The sequence below is a fragment of the Apteryx mantelli genome, chromosome 17 (genome assembly GCF_036417845.1).
Source record: "Apteryx mantelli isolate bAptMan1 chromosome 17, bAptMan1.hap1, whole genome shotgun sequence".
NCBI classification, from domain to species: domain Eukaryota; kingdom Metazoa; phylum Chordata; class Aves; order Apterygiformes; family Apterygidae; genus Apteryx; species Apteryx mantelli.
Window position 1 is genome coordinate 12,567,241 of NC_089994.1, and position 26,773 is coordinate 12,594,013.

Below are 26,773 nucleotides of genomic sequence, written 5' to 3' on the forward strand. Positions count from 1 at the left end.
GAGGGAGAGGCCACGGCAGTTCTTCATAACTTGGGTATATCACACGAAGCAGGGAATAAATGAATGGATTAAGGAAGGGAAAGCAGAGTTCGACTCTTGCATAAGTGGATTCAGCTCTGCTGACTTTCCTCGGTAACTAGAAGCGCTGTTAGGGGCTGTAACAGCGGGGCCCCGACTGCAGCCACAGCAGAGCTCTCCAAATTAAGCGTAGGTGGCTCCAGCTCCTTTCGGTATTAACTGTTTATCATGGCTGTGCCCAGCAGGGCCCCCACAGTCTGCCAGGCTTTTCCCTCCCCTCACGCAAGGGTCAGCTAAGGTAACGGCATGTGCACTCAGCAGAGCAATTTTAACCGCGCGAAGCCCGAGCCTCCTCAGCAGAGCAGCACGTGGCTCGCTCGGGCAGGGCTCCACCTCGCCGGGCTGACATCACTCCCCAGCCCGCGACCGAGCCTGACCCACACGGGGAGACACGACTGCGCCTGCGCCTCCTCTACCACCTCCACCCCTGCCGTGGACCGGGTAAAAAACAGCTGGGGCAAGAGGAAGGGAAAAACCATGCTAGATAGCATTAATAGAATCTTGTTCAGCGGGGAGTGAAACTAGAGATGCTGGACGAGGTGTGTATTTATAGGCTTGAGCATTATCCGGTTATTTTTCTATGAAGTCCTAGGCCTTGCTTGTGCAGGAACTCGAGCCCAGTGATTCCTAGAACATAGAGAGTCATGGCAAGCATTCATCATCCCTGTTTGTCCTGGAGGAGCTGCTTTTCTACCCTGACACAAAAACAGCTATAGCTGCCTTTCCACCCCGACACAAAGAGAGTTACACGTCTTCACAGACTGACGAAGGAGGAGGCCAGGAACTCTGGAAGGGATGCAGTTAAACTGAGACTTAATCTGAGCCAAGAAAGAAATAATAATAACCTTTTGTCAAGAAAAGGCGTGCCTCAGAAGCACGCTGCATAACAGAGTAACTCAATATACCACAGCTAGCAGACTCTCCTGAAAAATACATTAGCGCGGGAGACCTGCAGTCCTCGAGTGCTATCGTCATAATTTATTTATTCATGACACATAAAACACTCATCCAAGATGAGTCCATTTCCCAGCAATGACTTTAGCTTTTATACGAATTTAAAGCCAAGAAACAGGCAGGTCAAGTGGTAGACCTGGGAAATCACAAAACAGACTGAAGACAGTGCAAGTTAACAGCCTGTCTGCTTCCTCTTATCTCACACCTCTAAAATGTCAAGCTTAGCTACCCTACAGCATTATTTTCCAAGGCCATCCTGTTAAACATGAGTAAGAGAACTGCCTCCTTCCTCCCATGATCCAGAATATACTTTGCCATGCAAATGAGTACAATCAGTGTTAGTTACTTAGATCAGCACTATTAAAATCGAGAGGCCTTTGGGCTCGCTCCTACTGACAGGAGCTCCCCACCTCAGAACGGCATTTCACCAGCCAGCAATCGCACCAGCTCGGGAGGTGGAGGCTGCTGGTGAGGCTTTCACGAGCTCTTCCTCCCCACCCCATTCCCAAGCTGGAGCACACCACTTCCCCTGGGGATGCTGGGAGGTGGGTGCCAGCCTGCCTAGCCCCAAGGAGAATGAAACCAAACACTGGCACTGCTGCAGTCTGAGAACAAGGTCTCTGGAGCGGTTTCATGTTTCATCCTGCGTTGGCAAGGCTAGAGGAGGCAGTTTATTCGTGTTTACTCAGGAAATAGCACAGATTGCAGCTCACGTTAAAGAGACTAACGAACTTTGGAAAGCAGGGGGTCAACATTAACACAAAGGCAGCCTTGGATCCGAGTTCTGGGGTAAAACAAACAACGGCCTTGGATCTAAATTTTGGTGCAATATGGTAGTTAAAAAGCAGAGGTGGTGAGTGAAAACGGTAAATACAGTGTGTACACAGAGTGTTCAGAACAAAAAGAAAGGATTAATCCCTACAAGAACAGACATGCTGTCCTCTTACTGCTGAGTTTTCATTTCTCCTCTTGGCTGCCTCCTACCACATGCTCCACAGGCCAAAGTGGCAGCAGGGCAGCACGGTCATACCAGCAGGAGGAAGCTTTTTAATCACAGGGATTTATTTCTCTCCTAGTAAGAGCAACTACCTCAAAGGTGGGCACCCATTTCTTTTTAGGCCCTTTATGGGAAACGGGCTCTACTTTCTTCCCACACAGACTACTTGGCTCCATCTACATGGTGGTTGTTTGGCTTTGAATTGTCTTGTTTGGGTGTTTTACTCCATCACATGCTTTGGTTCAGTCCAGAAAAGTATGCACATGCCCAATATTTAATCCTGATTGGAAGTTCCCCCCCCTCCCCAAATCAAAAAAGGAAGTACTTAAAGGGAAATTAAATGCACAGCACAGGTCATTAATAAGAGCTCTGGCTTCTTGACAGCTCTTTCCACTATCTCTCGGAGCTGTCTAAACTGATAAGGAAAAAGCATATACAGCAACTCAATGAACTTCCTGCACGTGTGGCTGCATTAACAGCTCTGCCAAATGGAAGCAAATTGTTTAAAAACCCCTTTCAACATTTGGGCAGGTAACTTGTAACTTCAGTCCTGTCTCCACACTAGGTTGAGATTTTAACAGCAGACTTGAGGTTCTGCCTTAAGAGCTCAGAGATCAAAAGAACAGACCACAGCAACAAAACCAAAATATACTGACAAATCACCGCACTCAGTGGCAGCTAGCTACTTTGCTAGGTAACATATACCCCTGTAGGATGAGGGCAGATACCTTCCCTGTATGCCCCTTGGAAACTGCAGTAGTGTCCATTTTTATAGAGGTTATGTATTTTCTCCTGTCAGTTATGATGGACATGAGCAGTTGCTGTCCTGACATGTGAAAAACGGGAATGCAATCTCCAGTCAGGTATGGCAGGTTACAGGAGAGACTGCAGTTTGGCTGCTTGCATGATTCAAGAATTGCCATGTTTTCTTCCTAAGAATCATTTCCAGCCTCAGGGAAAACCATACCTGGAAACAGACCATCAGTTGGCTCTTGAAATCACTAATGGCTGCTTCTAAATAAACCCTGAGTCTTTGCAGCATAGGAGGGAAGGAATATCTGAAGAAAGGGAAAGAACCAACTCTGGCAATTGGCTGCTGTCTGGCTTGCTCTGGGCCACATCACTGCTGAATAAGGAATGGAGGAAGACAGGTGGACAAATATTTTACAGTTATATCCCTGAGCAACGAGCCAGGAGCATGAGGGGACAGGTGTAAACACAGTGTAAGCAAGTGCAAACAGTGACACTGGAAGAATACTTACTTCGGCATCAGCATCTTGTTTTTCTCATAGAAGAGACGAAGATCCTGCGGGCTGCTGGCCTATAGAGGAGAAAGAAAACCAGTGTATGAAGCAGTTTACAATAAAGGGAGAGGATTAGTATTTTCATTGCACAGTTACTCTGAAGAACAGAGGCAGCTTTGCAATTGCTGAACCAGCACAATGAGAACCTGCAGCCTGCTTTAGATTGAAAAGCCAGTGCTATACCAGAGCGAGAATACAGTATTTCAGCCTTCCGCCTTTTTGTCCCTGACCTGATTCTATTTTGCTCTCCCCTTCCGAGAGCTGAGCTTCATTTCAGCAGGTTCTGATGCTCAGGTCTAAGCTGGCCTAATAGCCTCACCCAGGAAGCCAAATAATTGAAGACGTGAGGACTGCCAAATGATGAATGGCAGCTCCTGCTGAGAACATGGATTAGTGCTGCAGTATTTAGAAAAGGGGCAGGGAGCATGAATCTGTGTAGAAACCAGGAACACAGGGAAACAGCAACTCAATTAGACTTTTCTACCTTAATTCCAGGAAGCCAGAAGGTCTCAAGCCACAGCCTCTATTTCTGCACAAGAGGTTTACAATCGCCAGTGTACAAGTACAGACACAAAAGTCTCATGTCTCTTCTCCTTTTGATTTTATACACCGAATAATATAGGACCACTAAACCAACCCAACTGTCTCAAGCTTCTGTGCTTAGGCAAAGTCTCTTTAATAAGGGCAGAGTGGGCTGGATGGTGTGCCACAGACATGAAGGTGCATACAAACAAGGAGGGAAGATCAAAGATTTGTGTGCGTTATTGCTGCAGCAGTGTTTAGGAAAGGATGAATGAGCAGGCAACAGGCAGCTCCTCCTGAATGCTCAGGGCTGAGAGAGAGAGAGAAAACACACCTCAAGCCTTCCACCCACTTCCATTTCTAAATTGGAAGCATTTACGATCAATTAAGATGCTTAAAATGGCAAATCAAACAAGCCAATCTGCAGATGGCCATCAATACCAACACCACAGCAGGGCTGAAAGAGCAGTTACACAAGATGCTGTTTCAACATCACCTACTCCCTCTGGCTGAAGACAAAAAATTAAGTTAAGGACAACTGTGAAGGCTCAAGTACAAAGCTCCAAGAAAAACCACAAGGAGAGTCTCAAAAGCTGCTGACATCAACAGATTGGTGAGTATTGATCAGGACAACACTTCTTGCATAGCCTAGCAACCAAAGCTCTTCTACCGATTTGTACCAACAGCATACGATGGGCATCACTACGTACATGCAGACACTGGCACAGAGTGACTGGATTCCAAGCAGAAGGAAGAACGAAAGATCTGGTTTTCCTCTCCGCAATAACCCACCCTCTGCTGTTCAGACTCAGCAGGGACCCAAACAGGAGGTGCAAAGATATTATGTTCTTCACAAACCATTAAACGACTGCTGTTCAACAGAGCACGTTGTTATGCAGAAGTAAATCCGTGCAATGGCATTTCCAATCACTGCCAATTTAGTTCAGTAAAACTCCAGTTTATACCTTTCCCCTCGCAGATCTTGCCCTGTAATTAGATCCTTAATATGTGGCAAACTTTAATGAGGCAAGTGTCCACACTGCACCAAATGGCTTGGCAACAACACTCCGCATCATGGAAAACTAAGCCGAAAGACACACATACAAGGAGGAACACAGTTCCACTGCAGGGAAGCGAAGTGCTTGCTCACATCAGAGATGCACAAGCCTTGGCCGCTTTCTCTGTTCACTTCCTCTTGCAACAACTCGATTGTTTCAGAAACACAATGAACCTCTGATCTATTTCAAACACTGTTTTGTCAAAAATTTTCCTGACAAGAAAGACAGACTACATTAAAAGAAGCACATATGCAAAGCCCAGTTCATTAGAGAGAGGGTTTCTAAGCACTAGCTTGGATAGAAACAAAATCCTCAATAAAGTCTCCCCCCCCTGCTTTTTACCACCCCTTTCCCACCCCGCCAGAAAAAGGGGGTGCTGTTTCTCCACATTCTGCTTTCTCAGGACAATTCCCACTTGTTCTACAAGGACCACATCTGTGGCATCAGGTCTCTACCCACCCAGACCACGCTTTCTCACTAGGGCTGCCCCCAAGAGCCCACAGTTCAGGACTCTGGAGCTCAGGTCTCTGATGTAGCCGGCTGCCTGCTGGGGAATAGAGTCATTTTAGCAGATGCCCAGCATCAGCAACTTTGTATCACCACTAAATTGGTAAAAACAACTGCATCTTCACATAACTTCATTACTCATCAACTGAGTCACACAATTCTGCTCCTAGCATCAGGCTCCCAGTAACTGCCTGGACATGCCTGTTGCTTTCCTGCTGTTAGCACCCGTTTCATAAACCACTAGTACCTTCAGTCACTTTGCTCATCTCTTCCTTCAACAGGCAAAATTTCTCTGTGGATCATGGAAAACGCAAAAATATTTACGAGATGTTAAAAATGCCATTTGAATTCCTACCTCCTGGAGCTAAAGACTTCATTTGAAATCTACCTTTCAGGCAGACACACAAGAAACCCACATTGGAGCCACCTAACAACTGGACCATTCAAGGTACACAGAGACGGCTGCTACCTGTAGGATAGCACCCATCTGTCAGAAAGAGGGATGCAAAACGGATGGCTCAGTTTTCCCCAAGAATAGGAGAAGCACCAGCAGGCCAATTCATGCCCTTGTCCCCTCCTCTCATGTTACTATGGAGCAGCTGCATTAGCGCAACCAAGTCTTTTTCTGGTTATCCTTTCTATATATAAAGACAATGGGACAAATTCAACCCTGCCAGTCTGTTACTCTGTCCTGAGCAGCAGTGGAAACATGTTTAGCCAATAAAGGCATTCAGCATAACCCTGCCAAATCCCATGGGGTGCTGGCTGCCCGAAAGTGAATTTCACCCCTAAAGCACGGGGGTGTTTCATCTCAGCGCTGGATTTGCTGCACTCAGGAAAAAGCTGGATGCCTAAACACAGGGCTCAGTCATAAGAGAACCACAGGCTTTCGCACACTCAGTGGGCAGCATCGCCTAGTCAACATTTCATAGCAGCTATAATGTCATCTGCTCTTTCATTTGAAGTCCTTCCTTCAGCATTCTTGCTGATTTGGGGTGCAGAGAGTGGATTCAGATACGCTAAAAAGAAAAAGGAAATAAGTAATGACATCTCTAGCTTCATGGTTTTGGAGAAGAGCTTGAAAACCTGCTGCAAATGCCTCCTCCCAGTGCAGTCTTGCAAATGAATTTTTAAGATTCCTGAAACTAAGCGGCTAGCACTCAGGGCATCCTTAATACAGGAGTATCATAAAAGATCCTGCTTTAGTTGTCCACGGGTGTTTTCTCCCAACTCCCAAAAGAGCACGATCAGGCCCACAAACACAAGGCCAAAAGCTAATGGCTAAGTGACTACAGCAACAAGTCACTCCACTATGTCTAATCTTGACATAGCAAACTACCAAAGAGACAACAATTTTTTTGCCTCAGCAAGGAATACTTGTCCTCATTAACACAGGACATTCCAGAGGAACAGCTTCGGGAACATAAAAGCAGCCTGCCTAACAAAGAAACCAGGAGTTTAAATTCTGGGTATAAAAAGCTCCCTTTCCTAGTTTTCCTGAAGGTCCATTTCACAGCATAGCAGTTGTTGTAAGTGACACATAATCCTAGTATTTGTGGAGGCAGAATTAAGTTGGAAATAAAGTGGACTCAGTACACCAGGCTTGGAAATTAATTTTTCATCTAGCAGCTAGCTGGGATAAGACCACAGGCACACAGATTAACTCTTTCAGAGCTGCCAGACTAGGCAGCAAAACTTATGCATTTCCTCTCTTGCCATTCCCCTGCCTCTCTTACATGGACACAGCTCAGTATGTCCATAAAGCATCTAGGAGAAGATTCAGGCAAAGGCTAGAATGGTGATCCACCAGCTTTCACAGTCCCCGGCTGGATCTGATGTCTGGATGGAGGCAGTGCCACTGCCAGATACAGCTTGAACACAGAAGCCGTGTGTGTGCGTCTCCTCACCTAAGAGCTGCACAATTTTTAAAGGGGTGTCACAATGAAACCACCAGGAACACTGGTGCTACTACTTCAAAGAAAAAAAACAACCACCCCCTCCCAAGACCGAGCTCATTTAACTCTAGTCATACTTAAAACATCATCTGACAAGCACTGAATTGGATTTGGGGAGATTTCTTGACCTTGTAGGCAGAGGGGAGAGAAAGATTTGCACCTCTAGTTTTGCTTGTTTGTCACCTGCCTACATAGACTTCGTCTCTTCAAGGTGAGCATTGGGTCCCACTCTGTCAGCTCAGTTAAGCACAAGAGATCACTGCTAGAGTCTCTAGGTGTTCTCTGACAACGGCCAGCAAGGCCACAAAATGCACAGTTCAAGTCCTCAGTGATGAAGAGCTGCAAGTGCGGGCCACTTACTAGGCAAGGCACACTAACAATTCCACATTAATATAGTGCTCAGCAAATCTGTTTATAGGGATTTTGAATCCTACTAATCTCATCCTTCTGGCAGTCTCACTGTTTGTTTATGGGCATGTTTAATACAAAAAGCTCCTTAAGACAGCTTTACCAGCCATCCTACCAACCGTCCACATTCAATAGCCTCAGAAGCTTCTTGTCTGCACGCAAGGAGGCAGGAATAGTTTTGGGAAGTTGCCTTGGGTGACCCAGCTACAGTTAATTTTAACTTCGAGACAGCTAGAAATCATATTCACACACACACATCTCTGCCTTGATTTACAAGCACTTTTTTGATTGACAGCTGTCTCGGCCCTTCCACATATGTTTGATCTTTTCTCCATCCAACCCAGCCCCCTGAAGCCCATTCTATTTTTAGACTGCTCCTTCCTCCTTGCTACAGATAATACTCAAGTCCTTTGGGTTTGCATTCCTGTGAAGTTGCCCAGCTGTTCACACAGTGAACAGCTAAGAGCTTAAAAGCAGAAGGTCTTAAGCTGTGCTCCAGGTTCTGCTGGGATTCCAGTTAGAGAGTGCAGAGGTGATGTCCTTGCAAGTGTGGGAGGGACAGCATTGTGGGGATTTAGTCTGAAGAAGTCAATGTCAGAAATTCAGTTCCCGGCTGCCCTGTACAACTGGGTCTGCTGGTGGCACCACTTGGGACTGCTCTCAAGGTGGGTGGGGAGATAACTAGCCGATTCCAAAAGTGGTGATCCCTATCCTCCACGGGCTCCCCACCACCTCTCACCACAGATCCATCACCTCTGTCCACCACCTCTCTCTCCTCTTAAAAGCCCCGTAAGCAATGACTTCTCGCCTGCTTGGAGACCATCAGCCATCACAGCAAATTCTTACAATGCAATCTAGCTAAAGAAATAAAACAGGTTAACTTTTAACTAGCTTTCCAACATCTGACCTAGACAGGCTTCATTCACCTGAAACTTGCAGCTGGGAGAAGGCAGTTTGTAACACACATGGTCAAAACAAATAGATGGCACATGGAGGGCCATCTGGGTTGAGCTTTTCTGTCTCCCTGATCAAACAGATCCACAGCTGTTACTGCACTAACAAATAGGGCATTTTCTTTCAAAATACAAACCCCAAAAGAGCAAAGGGCACTGGGAAAAATTAAAATAGAAAAACAAATACCCCCCCCCCAACAGATGTCAGATGTACGTGTGAAAGAAAGGTATCCAGGCAGGCAGGCACAGAACAAGGATCAGGACCGGCTGGGCAGGGACCAAAGTGTCCCTTTATTGCTCACTGCAAGGGCAGATCGCCCTCACTCAACCAAAGGGACACAGGCATTACAGGCTCGCTCTCACCTCTGTGAGCCTGAGGACACACATACAGGCAGACAGAGAGCTGATATTTTTCTGACCACCTTCCCCCTCAAAACCTTGGCTGGAGAGATGAATGATGCTGACTAGTATTTAATTTTATTTCCTGTGAAAAATCCTCTCTATAAGAACAAATATTCTCAGAAGAACATTTCTGTGACATGCTTCACTGACCAGTGATAAAAGCCACCTACTTCTTTTCAAAGAAATCAGATGCCCCAGGGTTGTAAGTGCAAAACAGCTGTGATAAAGTCACCACATCAGTGATACCTAAATGATTACAATGAGTAGGATATCAAGGTGCCTTCAGAGACCAAAAGGCTCAGTTAGAAGAACAAATCAGTGCAAGACTCTCCCATGCATGCAGGGTCAGCCTTTGCTTTTTCTACCCCCATATTTTTTTCCTTAATGCACAAATATTTATTTTCTTTTATCTTAACAGTTATTTCTCCTCTCTTAAACAAAGATATCAAGACTGACAAGTGAATGCAACCAGTAAGTGGGAGCCATTCAAGAGTTTCCATGTACTTTGTAGGGGTGTTTATTTATATATAAATATACACACACACACGGAAACGAAGTTTTGCTCTAAATACAGAGCAGGGGGTGGGGGAAGCAAAGATCAGAAAGCATGGGCATGGAAGATTCTTACAGCAATGGGAAATAAAATATCCTGAAGGAGAAAAGACTTAACACTGATCTAAAACCAAAACATGCCATTAGTTTACTTTCGTATTTGCCCATTCTTTCCTGCAACAGATTCAGAATTCAGTTTATCTTTCCTGATTATGCAATTTCACATGAGACCTTGAATGCCTATGAAATCCTAAAGAGCTGTTGAGCTAAAGGTCAGAAAGTCCTGCAGTTCATAAAGCTTGGGTTATTACATGAGCACAGAATTTTCCTCCCACCACTGACTGTCATTTTTTAGCTAGGGTGAAGCGATGTCAGACTTGGAAAAAAGTAAATAAAGGCCATAGTTCACCCATCTGGTATACCTGATGTAAGAAGCTGAAAAGCTGGTGCCGATGACACTAACTCAGCATGCAAATTTGAGGTTTGGTCTTATTCTGTATTCCATGGACCAGAAAGAAATGAGCTCTACAGAGCTCACAATTAAAGACGTGAAAAAGTATCAGCAACCCAAGCATCTCTCTGCTACGATGTAAGCCAGCAAGGAAAAAATTGACAAGTACAGTACTTCAAAATATTGCTTGCAAGGGAGAGTCTGAAGATCTCATTAAGAGAAGTAGAGCCATGGTCAGCATGGAAGAAAGTAGTAGTATGAAGTGTATTCTGTGACACACTAATGATTGGGAAAGAGAAATGCACTAAGTCTGGATTAACTCCAGCTACATATAAGATTAAAAATACGTGAAGTAATCCTGAAACAACTTGCATAAGGCTGTGGTGAGTTTTCCATCATTTAAAAATTTTAAATCAAAGAATGCCTTTCACAAAGATATACTCTAGCTCAGCCAGAAGTTGTAGCATGAATTACAGGGTGCAGTTTAACTGGATTGTGTTATATTCAGAGGGATTTGGACTTGATGACCATAAACATTTAAGGCTGGAAGGGATTGCTATGAGTTGACAGATAAGATCCTTTTGATATGACCCTATTTAACTACTTCAAAAACAAAGCCAGTTCAGCTGCAATACACCACTTGTCACCAAATCACCCGTAACATTAACATGCAATTACAGTCTTCCTTATTGTCCTTGCATACCCAACAGAATTATAATTGTAAATTATATTCTGAGCACAGCTGTAAATAGAAATGAATTTTAAAGTGTTGGCCTGAAAACACCACTGCTTTAACTAATCCAAGATAATTTTCTGCAGGGATGACCTTTGCTAAGGGCTTACGTCCAGAAGATACATTTCACGGAGACACAGCCTAGAGAAAAAGTGTCATCTTCCAGTAACACTTCCAGAATTACAACATATAAAGCACCACACTGTCGGTGTGGTGGACAGCCAGACCTCCACGGGTCTACAGGGCTAAATATAATAAGTGACAGAAGCCTTACAGTAAGTGGATTTAAAAAAAAAGTGAGAGAAAAAAAACCCAGAAACATTAAATCTAAGCAACTTACCTGAAAAGGAGCCTTTCCTGTCAGACACTGATAAATTATGGTTCCTATACTCCAGAGGTCAGCTTTGGCATCATAGTGCTGAGACATGATGACTTCTGGTGCCTTTTTGGGGAGAGAAGAGAAATCTGTTTTATAAAGAGACTTTTTTTTTTTTCCTTTTTCGGCAGCTGCAAGAAAGAACCAGAAACCACCAATATTCTTTAAAAAACCCCGAGGCAGATTCCCCAATAACTGGGGAAGATCTCCTCCCACCTGGGAAGACCGTAACACTACCTCGACATGGGGCATTCCATATCTAAGATGGGGCAGCAGAGATTTTTGTTCAGGCAGACAGAAAAACCCAAACGAAATGACAACATATCCCCACAAAACCTGCACTGTTCTGCCTACTGTGGGCAAACCCAGTCCATTCCCTTCTCAGGCAGCCATTCTCTGCTGAATCTAGCTGTACCCAGAAGTCTCATTGTAATGGCACAGACGGACCGTCCAAAGCAAAGCAAGTAATAGGTAAACCAACAAGGTGAACAAAGGCTCAAGCTGCACAGGTAAGCTCCGGCCTCTGTCTCAGGCAGCATCACATCAAGCATCTTCTTCATTTAGCCCAAGATGGCAGGATATTAACTATGCACCAGAACCCACTGCCAATGACATAGTTGGGGTTCAAAGGCAGATCTGTGTTTCACTCCCGACAGCTCGAGCCCTGCTGGGTCTCAGAGGCTGGTGTCTAACCTCACACCATGCCCTCAATTGCTCTCTCCCAGGCTCGTTCCAGAAGCTGGCTCTGCAGACTTGCACTGCTTCCTCGTGGTCCAGAAGGCAACGTGCCCCAGGAACGGCAGCGGAGGAGAAGAGACAGACTGACAGGCTCGCTAATCCCATACGCTTAAAAGAACAGATTTCACCTCAGTGCTGCCAGCACAGAATGGGATCAACTTTCTAGCTCTGCCAGGAGGAAAGGCCACATGTAATGGAAACAAATGGCAGCAAACAAGTTGTGGACCAGAGCTTGGTCAGCCCCGAAGGGAAGCAGGCATGACACTGAACAAAGCCAAGGAAAACAGGACATGAACTGTGCACAGAGGTTTCACATCTCACAGGACATGGGTCATATCATGGTTCAGACACAAAGCTCATTCTCATGCTGGTAACATGCTTTTCTTTTTAACAAAAGAAAATGAAAAGAACAGCTATGGGCTATGAGCTGAGACAAGCAATATAAGAGCCTGCATTGCTAGCAGATGTTCCCAGGGCTAACTCACAAGATCCACAATAGCATTAGAAAGAGACTTCAAACACCAACCTTAAATCCCAGTTTAACCCTCCCTTGCCATCTTCCCTCAAATCCTTCAATAAACAGAGAACAACATGGAACTTTCTAAGCTTACAAGGAGTCTCCAGAACTCTTAAAAAAAAAAAAGTCATCAAGAGTTCCCCTCCAGCCCTTTCAAAAATGAGCTGGGTGTTTTGATTTACTTTCACAAGAGACTCAAAAAGAAAAAGCATCACTAAAAATAGACAATTCAGGAAACTCTCACCAGGAGGAAAAAAAAGTGACATCATCTACACATATAGTATAGTCAAGTAAACATCAGGTTTCAAAAAGAGAGAGAGAGAGAGAGAGAGAGAGAGAGAGAGAGAGAGAGAGAGAGAGAGGAAGTCAGCTTTGCACAAGTTTGTATGGTGGAACAGACTATCAAACACACTATCGCTGTGCAGTGCGGCACAGTCCAGCCTAACTCTGTGTCTGAAGAGTTCAAACAAAACTTAAGGGGACTAAACCATGTTCAAAATCAGGTGCTTGCTTTCCTCAGGGCATTTCTGAAAATTTCAACTTAAACTGATCCACATCAACTCTTTACTTTGAGCTCAGACACCCACATCCCTGGGAACTATTACACAGTTTGTTTTGACATTTTTATTTCTGGCCTGGTTTTGTCATTTTTAATTTTACTGTCCTGATGTGATGCTGAGATATTGACTCTTTCCATAAACACAAACGAGATCACCTCACATCCTGGTCTCAGGGTAGAAGATACAAAGGAGGTGACAGGGATCATTTTGTTTTTTAAACACATCTATTTCACAAGCAAAGAAATCATCCCTGAAGCAGCTGGTTTGGTGAAAGAATTTTGGGGGGAGGCACAAAATGTGAATTGCAAACAGAAGCAGGTGAGCTCCATTTACAGAGTTGCATGTGCAGCAAAACATATTTAGCTGCCAGTTTAAAAACACTCCAAGAATGGCAGGATCTCCACCTGAACTGGTCCACAGGCCCAAATGGATTCTGTGAGACCAAAGAGTAAAAAGGATTGGGAACTTTACAAAACTGCTTCTAAACAGGGATCTTGATGCTGATGCTCGGGGCTTGGCAAGAGTGACTGGAAGGCCCAAGGTGAGAGGGGGTTTTTGGAACCACTGTCTCAAAAAGGCCTGCTGAAGCACAGCGGCTGAGGCTCCTCTCCAAGGAAGCAATGCCTCAGAGACAGACCGATGTGTGAAACATCATCCTGGCCTTCACTCTTTTGTTGCTGCTTTTCCTGCAGCAAAGAGGAAACATTAGATTTCACTTTCCAGCACCTTCACTGGACAGGCCCTGGCCCTCTCTCTGGAAGATTCAGTTGTTGGGAACAGAGAGTGATCAATACTCTTGTCTTGTTTGGTTTTATTTATCAACAGCTCACCTGAAAGTTAGATGACAATACAGTACCACAGACACCTGTCATCTGACATTACAGGCTGCTAGGATTTTATGAACCAGTGTAACAGCTGTTTTTGACAAGTAAACAAAATTCCACTTTTGCAGGAAATTTAGAGAAGGAGGGGGGAAAAAAAAAGAGAAAAAAAGAGCAGCTACCCTGATGTCTGTCAGAAAAGGCCTTGCTGCTGGAGGAGCGGAGCAAGAACAATACAGAAAGACTCGTAAGCAAAACTCACTTACCATGTACATAGGTGAACCACACAATGTTGCTGCCATCATGTTATTCTGCAGGTATCGAGCAAACCCAAAGTCAGCTACAAAGAGAAACAAAGAGGTGGGTCAGGATCAGGCACCAGTTCTAAAGGGTTTGCACCTTCCTCAGCAAACTGCCCTACTCCCTGTGAATCCTTGCAGCAAGTGAAGTATTTCATCTTTTCCACAGGACTCTGATAACTGTATCCTTGAACAGTGACATCCTTGTGTTAGTTATTAATGCACACTACAGACATTAGAAAAAGGGAAATGAAGCTACAAAAAGTATTCAGAGGAGCAAATTCCCTCCATTTCTAGAGATCAGTCACTTTTTCTACATCCATTTGCCTGTATTCCAAAATGCTGGCTGACAGAAATTGGTTACAATCTCTTGACTTCAGTGAGAGTATGTCAATTCACACTAGCTAAAGCAAAACCCATGATCTACATATATGTCAAAGCATTAGCAAATCTCAAAGACTTCCACATCACTAATCTGCTGCTACCTCCACTTTTGATTTGGGGAACTGAAAGCTCCTCTCCACTGAAAAGACTGCAGAGTAACAGACATCCAGCAGAAACCACTGCTTGCCACCACCCACATTTCTGGAACAGACCGATTGAAAACTGTCTCGCTCTGTTCCTTTAGCATAGTTTCAATAATGATAACTCTGATATGAAGAGAGAAAGTTGAGCCGTTAGTTCACCTGGTAGCTAGAAAAGCCAGGGGCTATGAATACCAAGAAGAATTATATCTGCAGGTTACTCAGCATCTGATCATATGATGCTTAGAGGTTCTCTCAAGGTTACCTGATATTTCAGGCAAGGAGATTATTTGACACAGCTGTTTACACTGTCATCTGTCACTAACAGACTGGTATGGTTGCCTATACTCTCTCCTGGACCACGTACTACTTAGGGAAGCGGGAGGGAGCAGGCACAGGGCATGACAAGCTGAAGAACAGCCGTGCTCGTGAGCTAGCGTGCTGTGCCAGGCACCCTCCTGCCTGTCTCCATAGCTCCAGTCACTTCCACCTTCCAGAGACCTCTGCATTTCAGCAAATGCTTCAGCTACAGCCAAATGGCAGCAATGTTTCAAACAAGCTTTTCCACTGAACCTCATTTCTCAGACAAACAAAAGCATTAACACTTTCTCCACAGGACAGGGTTCAGGCAAGGATTAGTTTTATCTAACTGGCGTCAGCTTCAGCTTGTGAACTGTAACATAACTGGACAAATGTCAATGTATTGAGAGTGATGTTATCTAGCACTCATTTCATAGGGACCACAGGGGACATCTGTGCTCAGTGACTGGATTTTTGGAGCATTTGTCCCAGCTGCCAATCCATCTGTACTGCTTGCCACCCTCTGTGCCTAATATGCCAAAATTGAACCTCTTCAAGATGCAGCTGAGAAGCCTTCCTCTAACTCAAACAGTGGAAACAACCGTGCCTGACGCCCATTATAATCTCTGAGGCCAGCAGCTAGTTTTAGGCCTTAAGACACCAATATTTTACCTCAATTCTATTAAATGCTGCAGACAAAAATCACTACAGGTACTCATTTGTTGGCAAGGCTGAAGATTACAAGTCAATTAGGGCAGAGTGGTATTTGTTTTTACCAAGTGAGGCACCATTCAAGCTGGGAAGACTGGTCCAATTTACTTTGCATTAGTCTCTGCCCTACCAGAGCAGAATGCTCTTGCTCCTACTGCTTGGAGACAGACTGAAGCTAGCTGAGCTTGGTTATTTCTAGTAGAGGAACTAACAGAGCAAGCTGGAAAACCTTAGGGCATATTAAAAAGCATAGAAATTCTTTTTTTCATCTAGACAGTTCCCAAAAGAAAAATTGAGGCTTGCCATTTATCAGTTACCAAACTCTCCTGAGAGCTCTTAGGGTGACACTTGTAACAGGGTCTTACCAATCTTTATGCGAATGTTGTTGGGATTTGATTTCTTGCCTCCAGCATAGGAAAGGAGGATATTCTGTGGTTTCAGATCCCGATGGATGATGCCTTTGCTGTGCAGCATTTTCATGGCACCGGCTATCTGCTGGAGAAAGAGCCTGATGGTGTCTTCACTAAGTGTCCGCATAGCTAGGGAGGAAACAAAAAAGACACTCAGATCAAAGAATCATAATGCCAGTTCTCTGAAGAGCCCAGAGGGCAGCTTCTCCGCAGCAATTAGCCATAATTTGGCATTTTTACTTCCATATATAGCTTTTTTCTTCACCACACTAATTTCTGAACAATTACTACAGAGACTAGTACTAACAGAGCTTTGCCTTCCCTTCTCCCCACAGCTTTATACACACTGCGGTCAGGGCTGTTTCAGCCCTCGGAGTCTAACGGTGGTCAGGCTGAACTCAGGCCAGCAGTGAGCAGTGAACTTGAGTTATCAGCTTGGTCCAAAAATGACATTTGATGAGTTTAGGGCTTCAGAGGCAATTCAGACAGAGTCAGGGTGCATGACTGCTAGGCATCTGTAACTTAGGCATTCGACTGAATCCAAGGCTAGGCCTAACCTTGGTGCATCATCACCCGCTAGGCCAAACCATAATGCTAATTCCCCATGCCAGTGTTCGGATGAACCATAGCTCAGTGATACCTAACAAAGTATCCCTACCAAGCGGTCCCTGCAAACTCCAACCTGACACTCTCAGTCTTGCATCCACAGGTATGCAGCAAGACTGGCTCAGAACCCTTTTTAAGTAAATATATTTTTAAAAAAACATTAATCATCAAACCCTTTAAATGTAGAAGCACCGAACTGCACTCTTCCTGTGAGACAGGCTTCCCAAGAACTGTGGTGTGAAAGCTAAGAAATACTGAAGGGATTAAAAATGCCCAACAGGCTCTTGTAGCCAGACTGACACGACGTTAGCGCTAGTTATTTTAAGAGCCATATGTATGAAACTCTTGCCAAAGTTAGGAGCAGTCTGCTGAACAAGCCGCAGGATCAATAGTGCTCATGGCCTGCCTCGTTGGCAGTCACTGAACAAGTCAGACAAAAAAAAAAAAAAAAAAAAAAAAAAAAGCACCATTCCACTCAAATAAACCATCTCTTTTGTAAAAGCCCCCTGTAAACTACTTGGGACTTCATTAGTGTTATTCCAGCTGCTCTCTAGTAAGACTTTATACCAAGCCGGCAGGAGCTTCAAAATGCTACCCTACCTAGTCAGCTAGAAGGGAGGAATCCTTATGAAAACACAGACGAGGCTGCAGGCAGCTTTAACACAACACAGGAAATTAAAAATCTAACTTTTAAAATATGTGCATGGGAAACAGCAAGGGACAAAGGTCAGTTAAACAGCATTTAGAATAGAAAAACTCCCACCGCACCCAAACTTTACTGTTCTAGAAGAGGCACAAGCAGAGCTAAAATGTCACCGTGGGTACCAGCTGGTCCCGGATTCATACACGTGACACAAGTGCACATGTATATAGAGTTTCCCTCTCCTCTCTGGGCCTTTCCCCCCCCCCATGAACTGGCACTCAGCTGGAATTCAAAAGACTCCTGTGCAAGAAGGGGGGAGTCTGTGAAGGGATTTTAAAGATCAAGAGGCAGCTGAGACGCAAGCCTACCAAACCTACTTGCATCTTCCCCAGAAAAGTACTGCCTCATCTGCAACAAGGGTTTCCCCATGAGTGCATTAAATGACAGACCTCCAGCTGAAGTATATCAGGGTAGTCATTTGTGTACCAGTTTGTCTACTGAAGGTCTGGCATCATGGCTTAGCTGTGCTCAGTCTTCTGCTTCTAACAAACAGTCTCTAAAATATTTCTACAATTCCCTTCTCTGTGGTCCTTGCACACTTCGCATTCCTACCCGCTATTTGTCCTCGCGACACACAAAATAGAGTCCCAAGTGAACTGAGACAGGGAAATTATCCAGGAACAGCTAAAACAGAGACACTGCCTTTAAAGAAAGCAGCAAGGGCTCCAAAATTTTTTGCCCAATTCAGTTCAGGCCCAGGAAAGGACAGTCTGACTGTACCATTATCTCCCAAACAAGAAGCAAGACTTGAAACTTGGCAGTACTTAACATTATCAAAGCCAGATAATGAACTCCTGGCTAAATACACCTTGCCTCTAGCAGAGGAACCGTATTCTTTAGAGCCTTGTTCTGACCTGCAGTTCCAACAGCATGCCACATTTTTAAGGTGTTACCCTCTTTTTTATATGGTTTTGTGTTTATAAGAATCTAACACAGCGCTAGCCACCTTCCCCCAGCAAACACGTTAGGCTTCCTTAATGAGGGCTCTAACCCCTTACACTGAAAAAAAAAATTAATACCAAGGTCAGAAAATCCATTCATCCAGAGAAAACAGGGCCTCTAAGCTTCCAGTTTCTGCAGAATTTAAGCTTTTCCACATAACAGAAGTTCTGTATGAAGGTCTTAAGCTTGCAAAGATATTTCTTCTCTAACATGAGCAGTTTCTAAGCCCGCAGACAGATTCCCCCAGTGCATCTGCTGTCTTAGGGAAGCTACCAAGCTGCAGTAGTGCAGCGAGGCAAGAGCGTGAAACCAAGAAGCTTCCCTCAGTGACAGCAAAGGGGCAGGCAGCTACTCGGGGAGTGCAGGGAGATACCCTTTTACCTCCCTCCACCAACAGACTCGCCATAACACAGAAAAACACGAGGTCTTATCTCTCATACTCAGCACATCAGTCTAGGGAATGGCAGCAGTGATCTCCAACTGAAGGACAAAGAAATAAATACAACTGACACTTTTGGAGGCTTCAAGAATCTCTGCAGAGAAGGGCCAAAAAAACAACAACAAAAATCCAACAACAACAGCAGCCACCACAGACAGATTCTTCCCAGAGACATGTCTTTCTGATTTACTTCAGTCTTACCAGATTTGATTTCACATCAGATTTTCTTTCTATAAAGTCAGAAAAAGCAACATCAGCCATATTCCACTAGAACAATTTCTGAAAATCTGAAACATTCAGATATTGGTCAGCCAAAGGTCTTCTAGCCCAACTACCCATCAGCAGCAGGAGGGACAACATACAGAAGACTGCCGCAGTTTAGGTGCCAACAAAACAAGTATAGAAAATGCAACCGTTTACTCTTTTCCTGCCACATCCTAAATGTGGAACTTGTACTTCTGTCCCTACAAGAAGGGGCCAGCTCTCATCTTTGCCAGAAAATTGTCCACATTAAGCCTGCACTGAAGCCTGGGCATCCCCCCGAGCATCTGCAGTCAGCAACACGTTCTTGCAGGGAACACTTTCACAAGCCTGACTTCGCCACTACTGAGAAGTAATAATATCCCTGTGTTTATTTTCGTGGGCTGCACTTCAGGGACAGGGCACTCAGCTTCCTGCCCTGGGAACGGCTGCTACATGGGTCAGGAGAGCAGAACAAATATTTGCAGCCGGTCAGCGCAAGGGCTGTGTGCCTGATAGTTCTTGAGACACAGGAGAAGGATGAAACCACCTAACAAGTGACCTGGAGAGCATTGCACAGCGATGTAACGACCACTCAACCTGCCAAGAGGCTGCCAGGTACGCTGCGGTAAACAGGCCTCGATAGCTGATCCAAGTGTAAACGTACTGGAGTACACTTGCTGCAATGTTACATGACAACATCGTTCTCAAAAAGTTATTTAGGAAAAATAACTTCTCTTACCACAGGTGTCACAACTATCTCTTTAACATGGGCCCAATCTAAATCACATTGAAGGCAAAGAAACTAAGCTGACTTGTTTGGGGCCCATCGTGCCAGCTTATAACCTCACTGGGCTCCATCCACCCTGAACGCCAGTAATGTGACCCTTGTAAAGTCTTCTGGACACACCAGAAGACTTATTCTAGATAGATCTATTCTTATCATAGAGACTCTTAATTACCCTGCTGTAGGGAGAAAAGTTGTACAGAAATGCCTTACACCTCTGCTTTACAAAAGAGCCCCCAAGATCATTTGGGATTCAATAATCTAAAAGAAAATTTCACCTCCTTATGTGTTGTGGTCTAATAAAGAAACACTAATCTCTGATGTGAAGTTTTCTTCACAGAGACGGGTTCTCCAGGAAGCAGTTTTTTAGAAAGATCAGGAATATGCACTTATGAACTGTTCATAACTGCCTGTGTCAGTGCCAATTCAGAGAATTTAAAGAGGGAATTTTAGATCAACCTGATCTGACCTCCCGAACATCAGAGGGCACAGAATTTCATTCAGTTACTCCTGTAGTGAGAACAGTAACTTCTGTAATACTTTCCACAGCTCTGTCATACACTGCAGAGATCTGTCACGCTCAGCTTCAATGAATTTTAAATGAAGCCAACATCTACAGAGATCCATCAGAAAAGGAAAAGCATCGTAACATTAAAAAAAAAAAAAAAAGAGAAGCACACAGACTAGTTCTTTTCAACAGAACACATACAACCTTAGGAAGCTGTATCAAAGAGATGAGGCTGACCAATAGAGAAATCCAACACAAATGCATATTGCATTGAAACGTGCACATATGCACATCTTCCAGTTATGAAGACAAGGAGAATTAGAGTGCCTTTTGACTCAACACAGAATTACCACGTTGCCTAATGCCTGTAATTAGAGGGCAGAATGGACTGGGAAGCTTACAAGCATCTCGTTCAATGAGAAATGGGGGATTTGCATGTGCAGCTTGTGTAAGTGTTGCAGGAACTACCAGCAAAAACGTCTGAGGAGTCAGTGGGAAAGTAGACCTTGCAATTAAATACCATCATGCAATTATTAAATAACTGAAGCAGCTCAATAACTGCTCAGTAGAAATGAGCCTCCTGCATACCAGTAAAATACCCTGGAAGAAATTTGAACTTTCCAAGATAAGCTTCCAAGGATTTTATAGACAAAAACAGAGATCAACCTAACTTTTTAGAATTAACTCAAAGTAGGATGAAGTATTAGCCCAGGCAACATTCAAACTATTCATGCTGGGGTAAAACTGAATTTTATTTGGCAAATATAATTCATTGTCACTTTCTCAAACTAGCCACCAATTTCCTGAGTAGTTTCATTTGATAAGCAAGAAAGTGAGCTTTATTAATAGTCCAGTTAATTGCACAGCATGCCACACTTTTGTGAAAATACCATGCTGTACACACACAAGCAGTAGTATGAATAGGTAGATTTTCTCTAAAGCCATGTCAGGGGCTTGCCATTCAGCCAGAGCCTCTGCTCCCATTTATATATGCAGCTTCGGCAGCAAGTGTGCACAGCTCAGTGCTTTACCATCACTGTTCTCTTCATGTGCATGAGAACTAGATAAATCCCACGTACGTTCTCAATGGACTATATTTAATGTCGGGGCACAAAAATCCCATCAATTCAGTCACTGGAAAAAAGTCACAAAACAGGTAGAAGCCTGCCTCTACATGTAAACAACATCTTGGACACACAGACCTGGAAACTTTGGAATTTAGGTTACAGAGCCTGGAAGAGTTAGCAGAAAGGGAATCCGAGCTCACCCATTTCCCCCAGCTGACTTCCACTCCCAACTCATAATTCATTGCCCATTCTCTATTTAAAACTTGCCTGGGTCCTGACAAAACTAAAGCTTGACTATTTTTTAAAGGCATTTCATTATTTAAATTTCAACTTGCATTCAAGTTGGAAAAAAAAAAAGGTATCATATACAAAAATATTTTCACTTGATATTCATAGCACTACGAAAGAAGCTCTTTAAAGCACAGCAATACCCAGTGGATACAAAACACTATCACTTAACTAAGACAAAGCACACTAAACCTGAACTTAAAAACACAAGTGCCTGTCATTTCTGATTCATCCATATTTTAAATAAATAAAAACTTATGAAATGCAAAAATATCCCTTCATTTTTTTCAAGTACAAAATCCTTTCTGAAAATAATAAAAAAAATCCACAAACATAATTCCTTACTGTGTATGAATAGAATGTAACACAGTAGTATCAAGCCTGAAATAATCATTCTAGGGATACTAGCTTTTAATCCTTCAATTTAGCTTTTAATCCTTCAATTTTCACAGTTTCTAGGCATCATATACCTTAAATAAAGAGCCTGAAATATTATCTAGCTGACTTTTAATTTTTACAATATGAACAGCTATATTTAACCATGACCCACAGCCACACGAGAAGTAAGATTACTAAATATGAAGAGGCAACTTAAATCCTCTAGTTAATATGCAAAACAACAAGAACTTTTTTTTTTTTAATGGGGGTAAAATACAGGCTTGTGTCTGACTGCAGCAAAGCAACTTGTTAAACATGTTCTCCTCCCACTGCTTAGGGGATTCATGTGGTCACTGGAGAGGTGCTCAGGTGCAGGGCGATTTTTGCATAGGCGGGGATCCTGTTCCTGTGCAATGGGCTGCTCTGAACTAAAGAACAGCTTGCGAGACTAAAGCCTTAGTCGCAGTTGGATAATCCGCAAAGCGCATTTCATTCAATTTGATGGCAAAAGAGCTCTTCAGTCTCATTGAAAGCTTCCTCAAGGCACCCCAGATACAGATATCTGCTTACTGCACTGTGTTATCCAAAAGATCCTGAAGTTAGTATTTTTTGTCACCCTCACAACACCACTGGCTTCCAGTTTACACTGGACAGAGCTGTCTTTAATAGATGTGGGGACATCCTTAGGGGAAAATTTAAAGCAAATCAAATATATTCTTGGAACCTCATTTGATCAAACCCTGCAGATACAAGGCTTGAACAAGTAATTTTTTCCAGTGATTGAGAAAGAGACAAACCATGCCACTGGCAGAGTTAAAATATGTTTTATCTATAAGGCCACTGTAACCAAAATAGATAGGTAACTGCTGACAACAGTCCATACCCTTCAGCCATTACTGACCTACATAACAAAGACAAGTCATCCCACCTAACTTTTGTTTTCTTTGTATATTTGTATTGTTTTTGTTTGCTTTGTATTCTCAGTTTTCAAATTATTATCAAGGGTGAAGCTTTTAGAAGAGGAGCAATGATACTCTGTTTATTTTTCAGGAACTGAAAAAAAGATATCCCATCTGCTTACTTAGATCTTCCATAAACTCCAACAATTTTAACAAGCTAGAACAGCTACTGTTTCCTTCCAAATACAGAGGGTGTTCTCCATACTGCTGTACTTACTGTGAAGATAGTCTGCCAGGTCACCACCGTTACAGTACTGGAAAGAGAACACAAAGGTCAGTTAGCATGAGGGAAAGCAAAGATTAAAAAACAAGGCAGCAAACTTCTCTAGGATTGCAGGCGTCTCATAAAATTTAAGTATAAACAAACACACATATGACAAAATGTATATTCAGAAGATGATAAAAAAAATCATTCCAGTAGCTTCCTCTTGTCACATTTCCCCTGTATGTTAAGTTGCATTATGATATACCAGCATACATTAGCTTTTGTATGTGTGTGTGAACATCCACGCGCACGAGAGAGAGAGAAAGACAATGAAAGCAAAAACAAAGAAGAAAGGTCACCACTTGAAAGACCAGCGGAAAACTGGTTGAGGGAAAACCTGGGAGCAGCTACAGAGGAATACTGAAATTCTCCATATTATGTTCCATGTCATTAAGGAAAGTCAACAAGACTTCAGAGTGAAGACCGCAGAGGAAACAAAAGGTTTACAAGCTCTGCAGCCATACTATGTGGAGACAGTTTTCCTTCCATGAATCTTGAAGCAGGTACTACCCAGTAACATCCATTTTACCCTTGAGATAAAGAAGTCTGACTGATTAAACCTGTGTCAGCATGACCTTTGACAGCAGTAATATGAAAAATCCTGCTGGCTGCTAGCTTCACCCACGCTGTTACAGTTCTCACAGGTACGCAGGTTAGCAAAAGCATCACAGGTCAGACTGAGCAGAAAGCACTACTTGTGTGACAAGTTTAAAAAAGGCACTCACCTCCATAACCAAGTAGACAGAGTTTGCCAGTTCCTGGAGGGGGGGGAAGAAAAAGGGAACAATAAGAGAACAATTTCACACCAGTTTAAACATGTTATTCCTTTCTGAGTGTGCATCCATTTAACAAGGCAAATATCCCCTATTGTGGCTTGGGTCTTCATGTTCCTTTCCGACTCTTGGGATTAACAGTGGCATGCAATGCGGATGCTGGCACGCTACCTCAGAGTCTTAATCATTTCCGTATTTAACATGGCCCTTTACAGTAGGTATGCCCATATGAGCAGCACCAGTCTGAATGATGGGATCGCTCAAAACTTTGGGGTCTGCATTTCAGCCTCCTTGGCTGAAAGGTGCTTAAGATCCTCTTTGGTTTAAGGGGCAGGGGAGGAAGAGAAGGAAAACAAAACAAAGCTGCCTTCAAGCTGAGGAAGTTTGGCTCTAGTGTTTGGACTACATAGGAGGGATGCAAGAGATGTCTCTGGGGATGTTTCTGAGTAGCTGCATACCAGTCTGGCCCTTGTTTTATTCTAATAATATCACACATCAGGAAATGGGAGACCAACACTTCAAGTGGCTGACAGTGATCAGACTTTTATTTTAGGTCTTACATACAACGAAGAGAACACACCACAATTATCCGTTTGATACATTGTGCCATGTAGGGCAAGAACGCAACATTGGATAACCAATTTCTAAAAATGCATTAGAGTGCTGATAAATTTAACAGGGCACTACTAGCAGGTGGCTAAGACTTTCTGGATCATCATGACAATCAACGTCAGCACCAACATCCAGACCAAAAGCTGATCTTCCAAAGTTTGCTATGGGTACTGCACTACGATGCTTTTTTCAAGCTTGAAAGTTATCTCCAGCCTTAGCTGAACTTCTTCACTGGCTCCCTGTCTTGGGAAGCATGTACAAGAGGTGCCCCACAAGCATATGGCACCAAGGAGCAGTATGGGGAAGTTGGGCTGCTGGGCAGCAAGGGCATTGACACGAGTGACTGTCAGCCACTGCCTGGGCAGCATTTCCCAAAGCCGGGGCAGAGAACAAACACGAAGACAGCCACATGTTTTAGCCCTTCTACCCCAGAGGCTGAATAGCTCAAAATGCTCTTGCTGAAACAGAAGTCAGACAGAAGAAAGCTGGGCAGACTTACTACACAAAAGCCTACATGCTAAAAATCACTCCCCAATGCAAGGCCCCATCCTGGACAACTGCAGGCAGCAGTAACTTGCCTGTGTGGAGAAGCACTGAAAGCAATGGCAGGGCAAAAGGCTTCCCTACATTTCCGTAGCTCCAGGGGAGCATGCCTTTGCTTACAGGCCGCTTAGGCACCTGCCTACCCAATTCCTCCTCTAACCTTGACTAAAATTTCAAAAAGTCCCAATATCCGTGCTACCAGTGTTTTAGTTTTCAACGAGCCTCCACTGTCTGCTCTCAGCTCCATTCATCTTGGTCTGCCCACAGGATTCACCGCCTGTCAAGCCTGCAGCAAACAGACTTTGTCGGCACCTCAAACCCTCACCACCTTCCATCATTTCTCTTGCAGTCCTCTTCTAACCTTACAACATGATATCCAAGTTTCCAGATGAGCGCTGCAAGACTGGGTGGAGGAAGGATGGTAAGAGGTTAGGAACCTGAACTACCTGCAATTTGAAAGATTCAAGCCGTAGTTGCATGCAAAACAGGCCGCCTTCCCCCAAACGGTGCACGCAAATATCTGGCAGCCCAGCAGCCTAATGTCAAATGGTTTCCCTGGTTCAAGATGGTCACCAGCTGCAGGGGTGGCAATTCCCGACTCTTACAACTATTCTCACTACCAAGCCAAGTCGAATTTTTTAAAAGGTCCCCTTGTTTGTCCTATAAGCAGTTTTATGTGATACTTCAAGAGCGCCTTTGTCGCTTTTCCATGAATGACAAGAACTGCATTAGACCAGGCCTTGTTTTCCAGTTCCCACATTTACAAGAAGCATGTGCTAAGCCATCCACTTTTACACGTGCTTCAGACGAAGTGGGGAAACAGTCTGTGCTTAAAAGCACTAAGCTGGGGAATCAGCATAGGCAGAAAACCCCAGGTATCGTCACAAGCTTCAAACGTGACAAAACACTGGGGGAAATTTTTCAGAAGCATTCAAAGCCCACCAGCTCCCACTGACATTAGTGGAAACAGCGGAAGGTCAGGATTTATGAGCTGTCCAGGCCTTTCACTTCTCTGTGAACTCCAGTCACGGACTAACCCCAGGATGCGAGGATATATCAGAAACTGCCTTGCAACCAGCTGCTCGGGGAACGAAGGTGCAGCTGCAGGGCACAGAGCTCAGCACAGGGGAACTGCTGAACACAGGGGAAGTCGCTAAAGTGTTTTTTGCAGCCCACACGGAGTTCATCACTGCCACAAAATTTCTCATACACACTTCTTGTCTAAACACACTGCAGTCACCGCAGGTCAGTACCTCTACCCGTTAATATGTACAGTGCCAGCAGGGTTTGGGGAAGCTTAGTATACTATTACCTGTACAGAAAATGAAGGGGAAGTTCGGCTTATAAAAGCTAAATCCAGAAGATATTTGTAATAACTTCTTAGATATTAGCCAAGAACTAATGCTCACTGTACAGTTTGGCTGTTTTCCCACTTCATTTAAAGCCACTGCAAACAAACATAATAAAGCCAGTCATTGATTTTTGGCCAGCGTGTACACATAAGCTTCTAATGCTTTAGGGACTAGGGTTAAA

At 43.9% G+C, this 26,773-nt stretch overlaps 1 protein-coding gene across 3 annotated transcripts in view; it reads right to left on the minus strand.

Annotated features, from left to right (window-relative positions):
- Positions 1-26,773, minus strand: part of ULK1 (unc-51 like autophagy activating kinase 1) — an 85,168-nt gene that overhangs the window by 43,741 nt on the left and 14,654 nt on the right. For all 3 annotated transcript variants that reach the window (XM_067307299.1, XM_067307300.1, XM_067307298.1), the window contains exons 5-10: positions 24,038-24,070; positions 23,265-23,301; positions 16,086-16,259; positions 14,153-14,226; positions 11,215-11,316; positions 3,292-3,350 (exon numbers count right to left, since the gene is read on the minus strand). In XM_067307299.1, the coding sequence (XP_067163400.1) occupies positions 3,292-3,350; positions 11,215-11,316; positions 14,153-14,226; positions 16,086-16,259; positions 23,265-23,301; positions 24,038-24,070 (479 nt within the window). The remainder of the gene's footprint in view (positions 1-3,291; positions 3,351-11,214; positions 11,317-14,152; positions 14,227-16,085; positions 16,260-23,264; positions 23,302-24,037; positions 24,071-26,773) is intronic.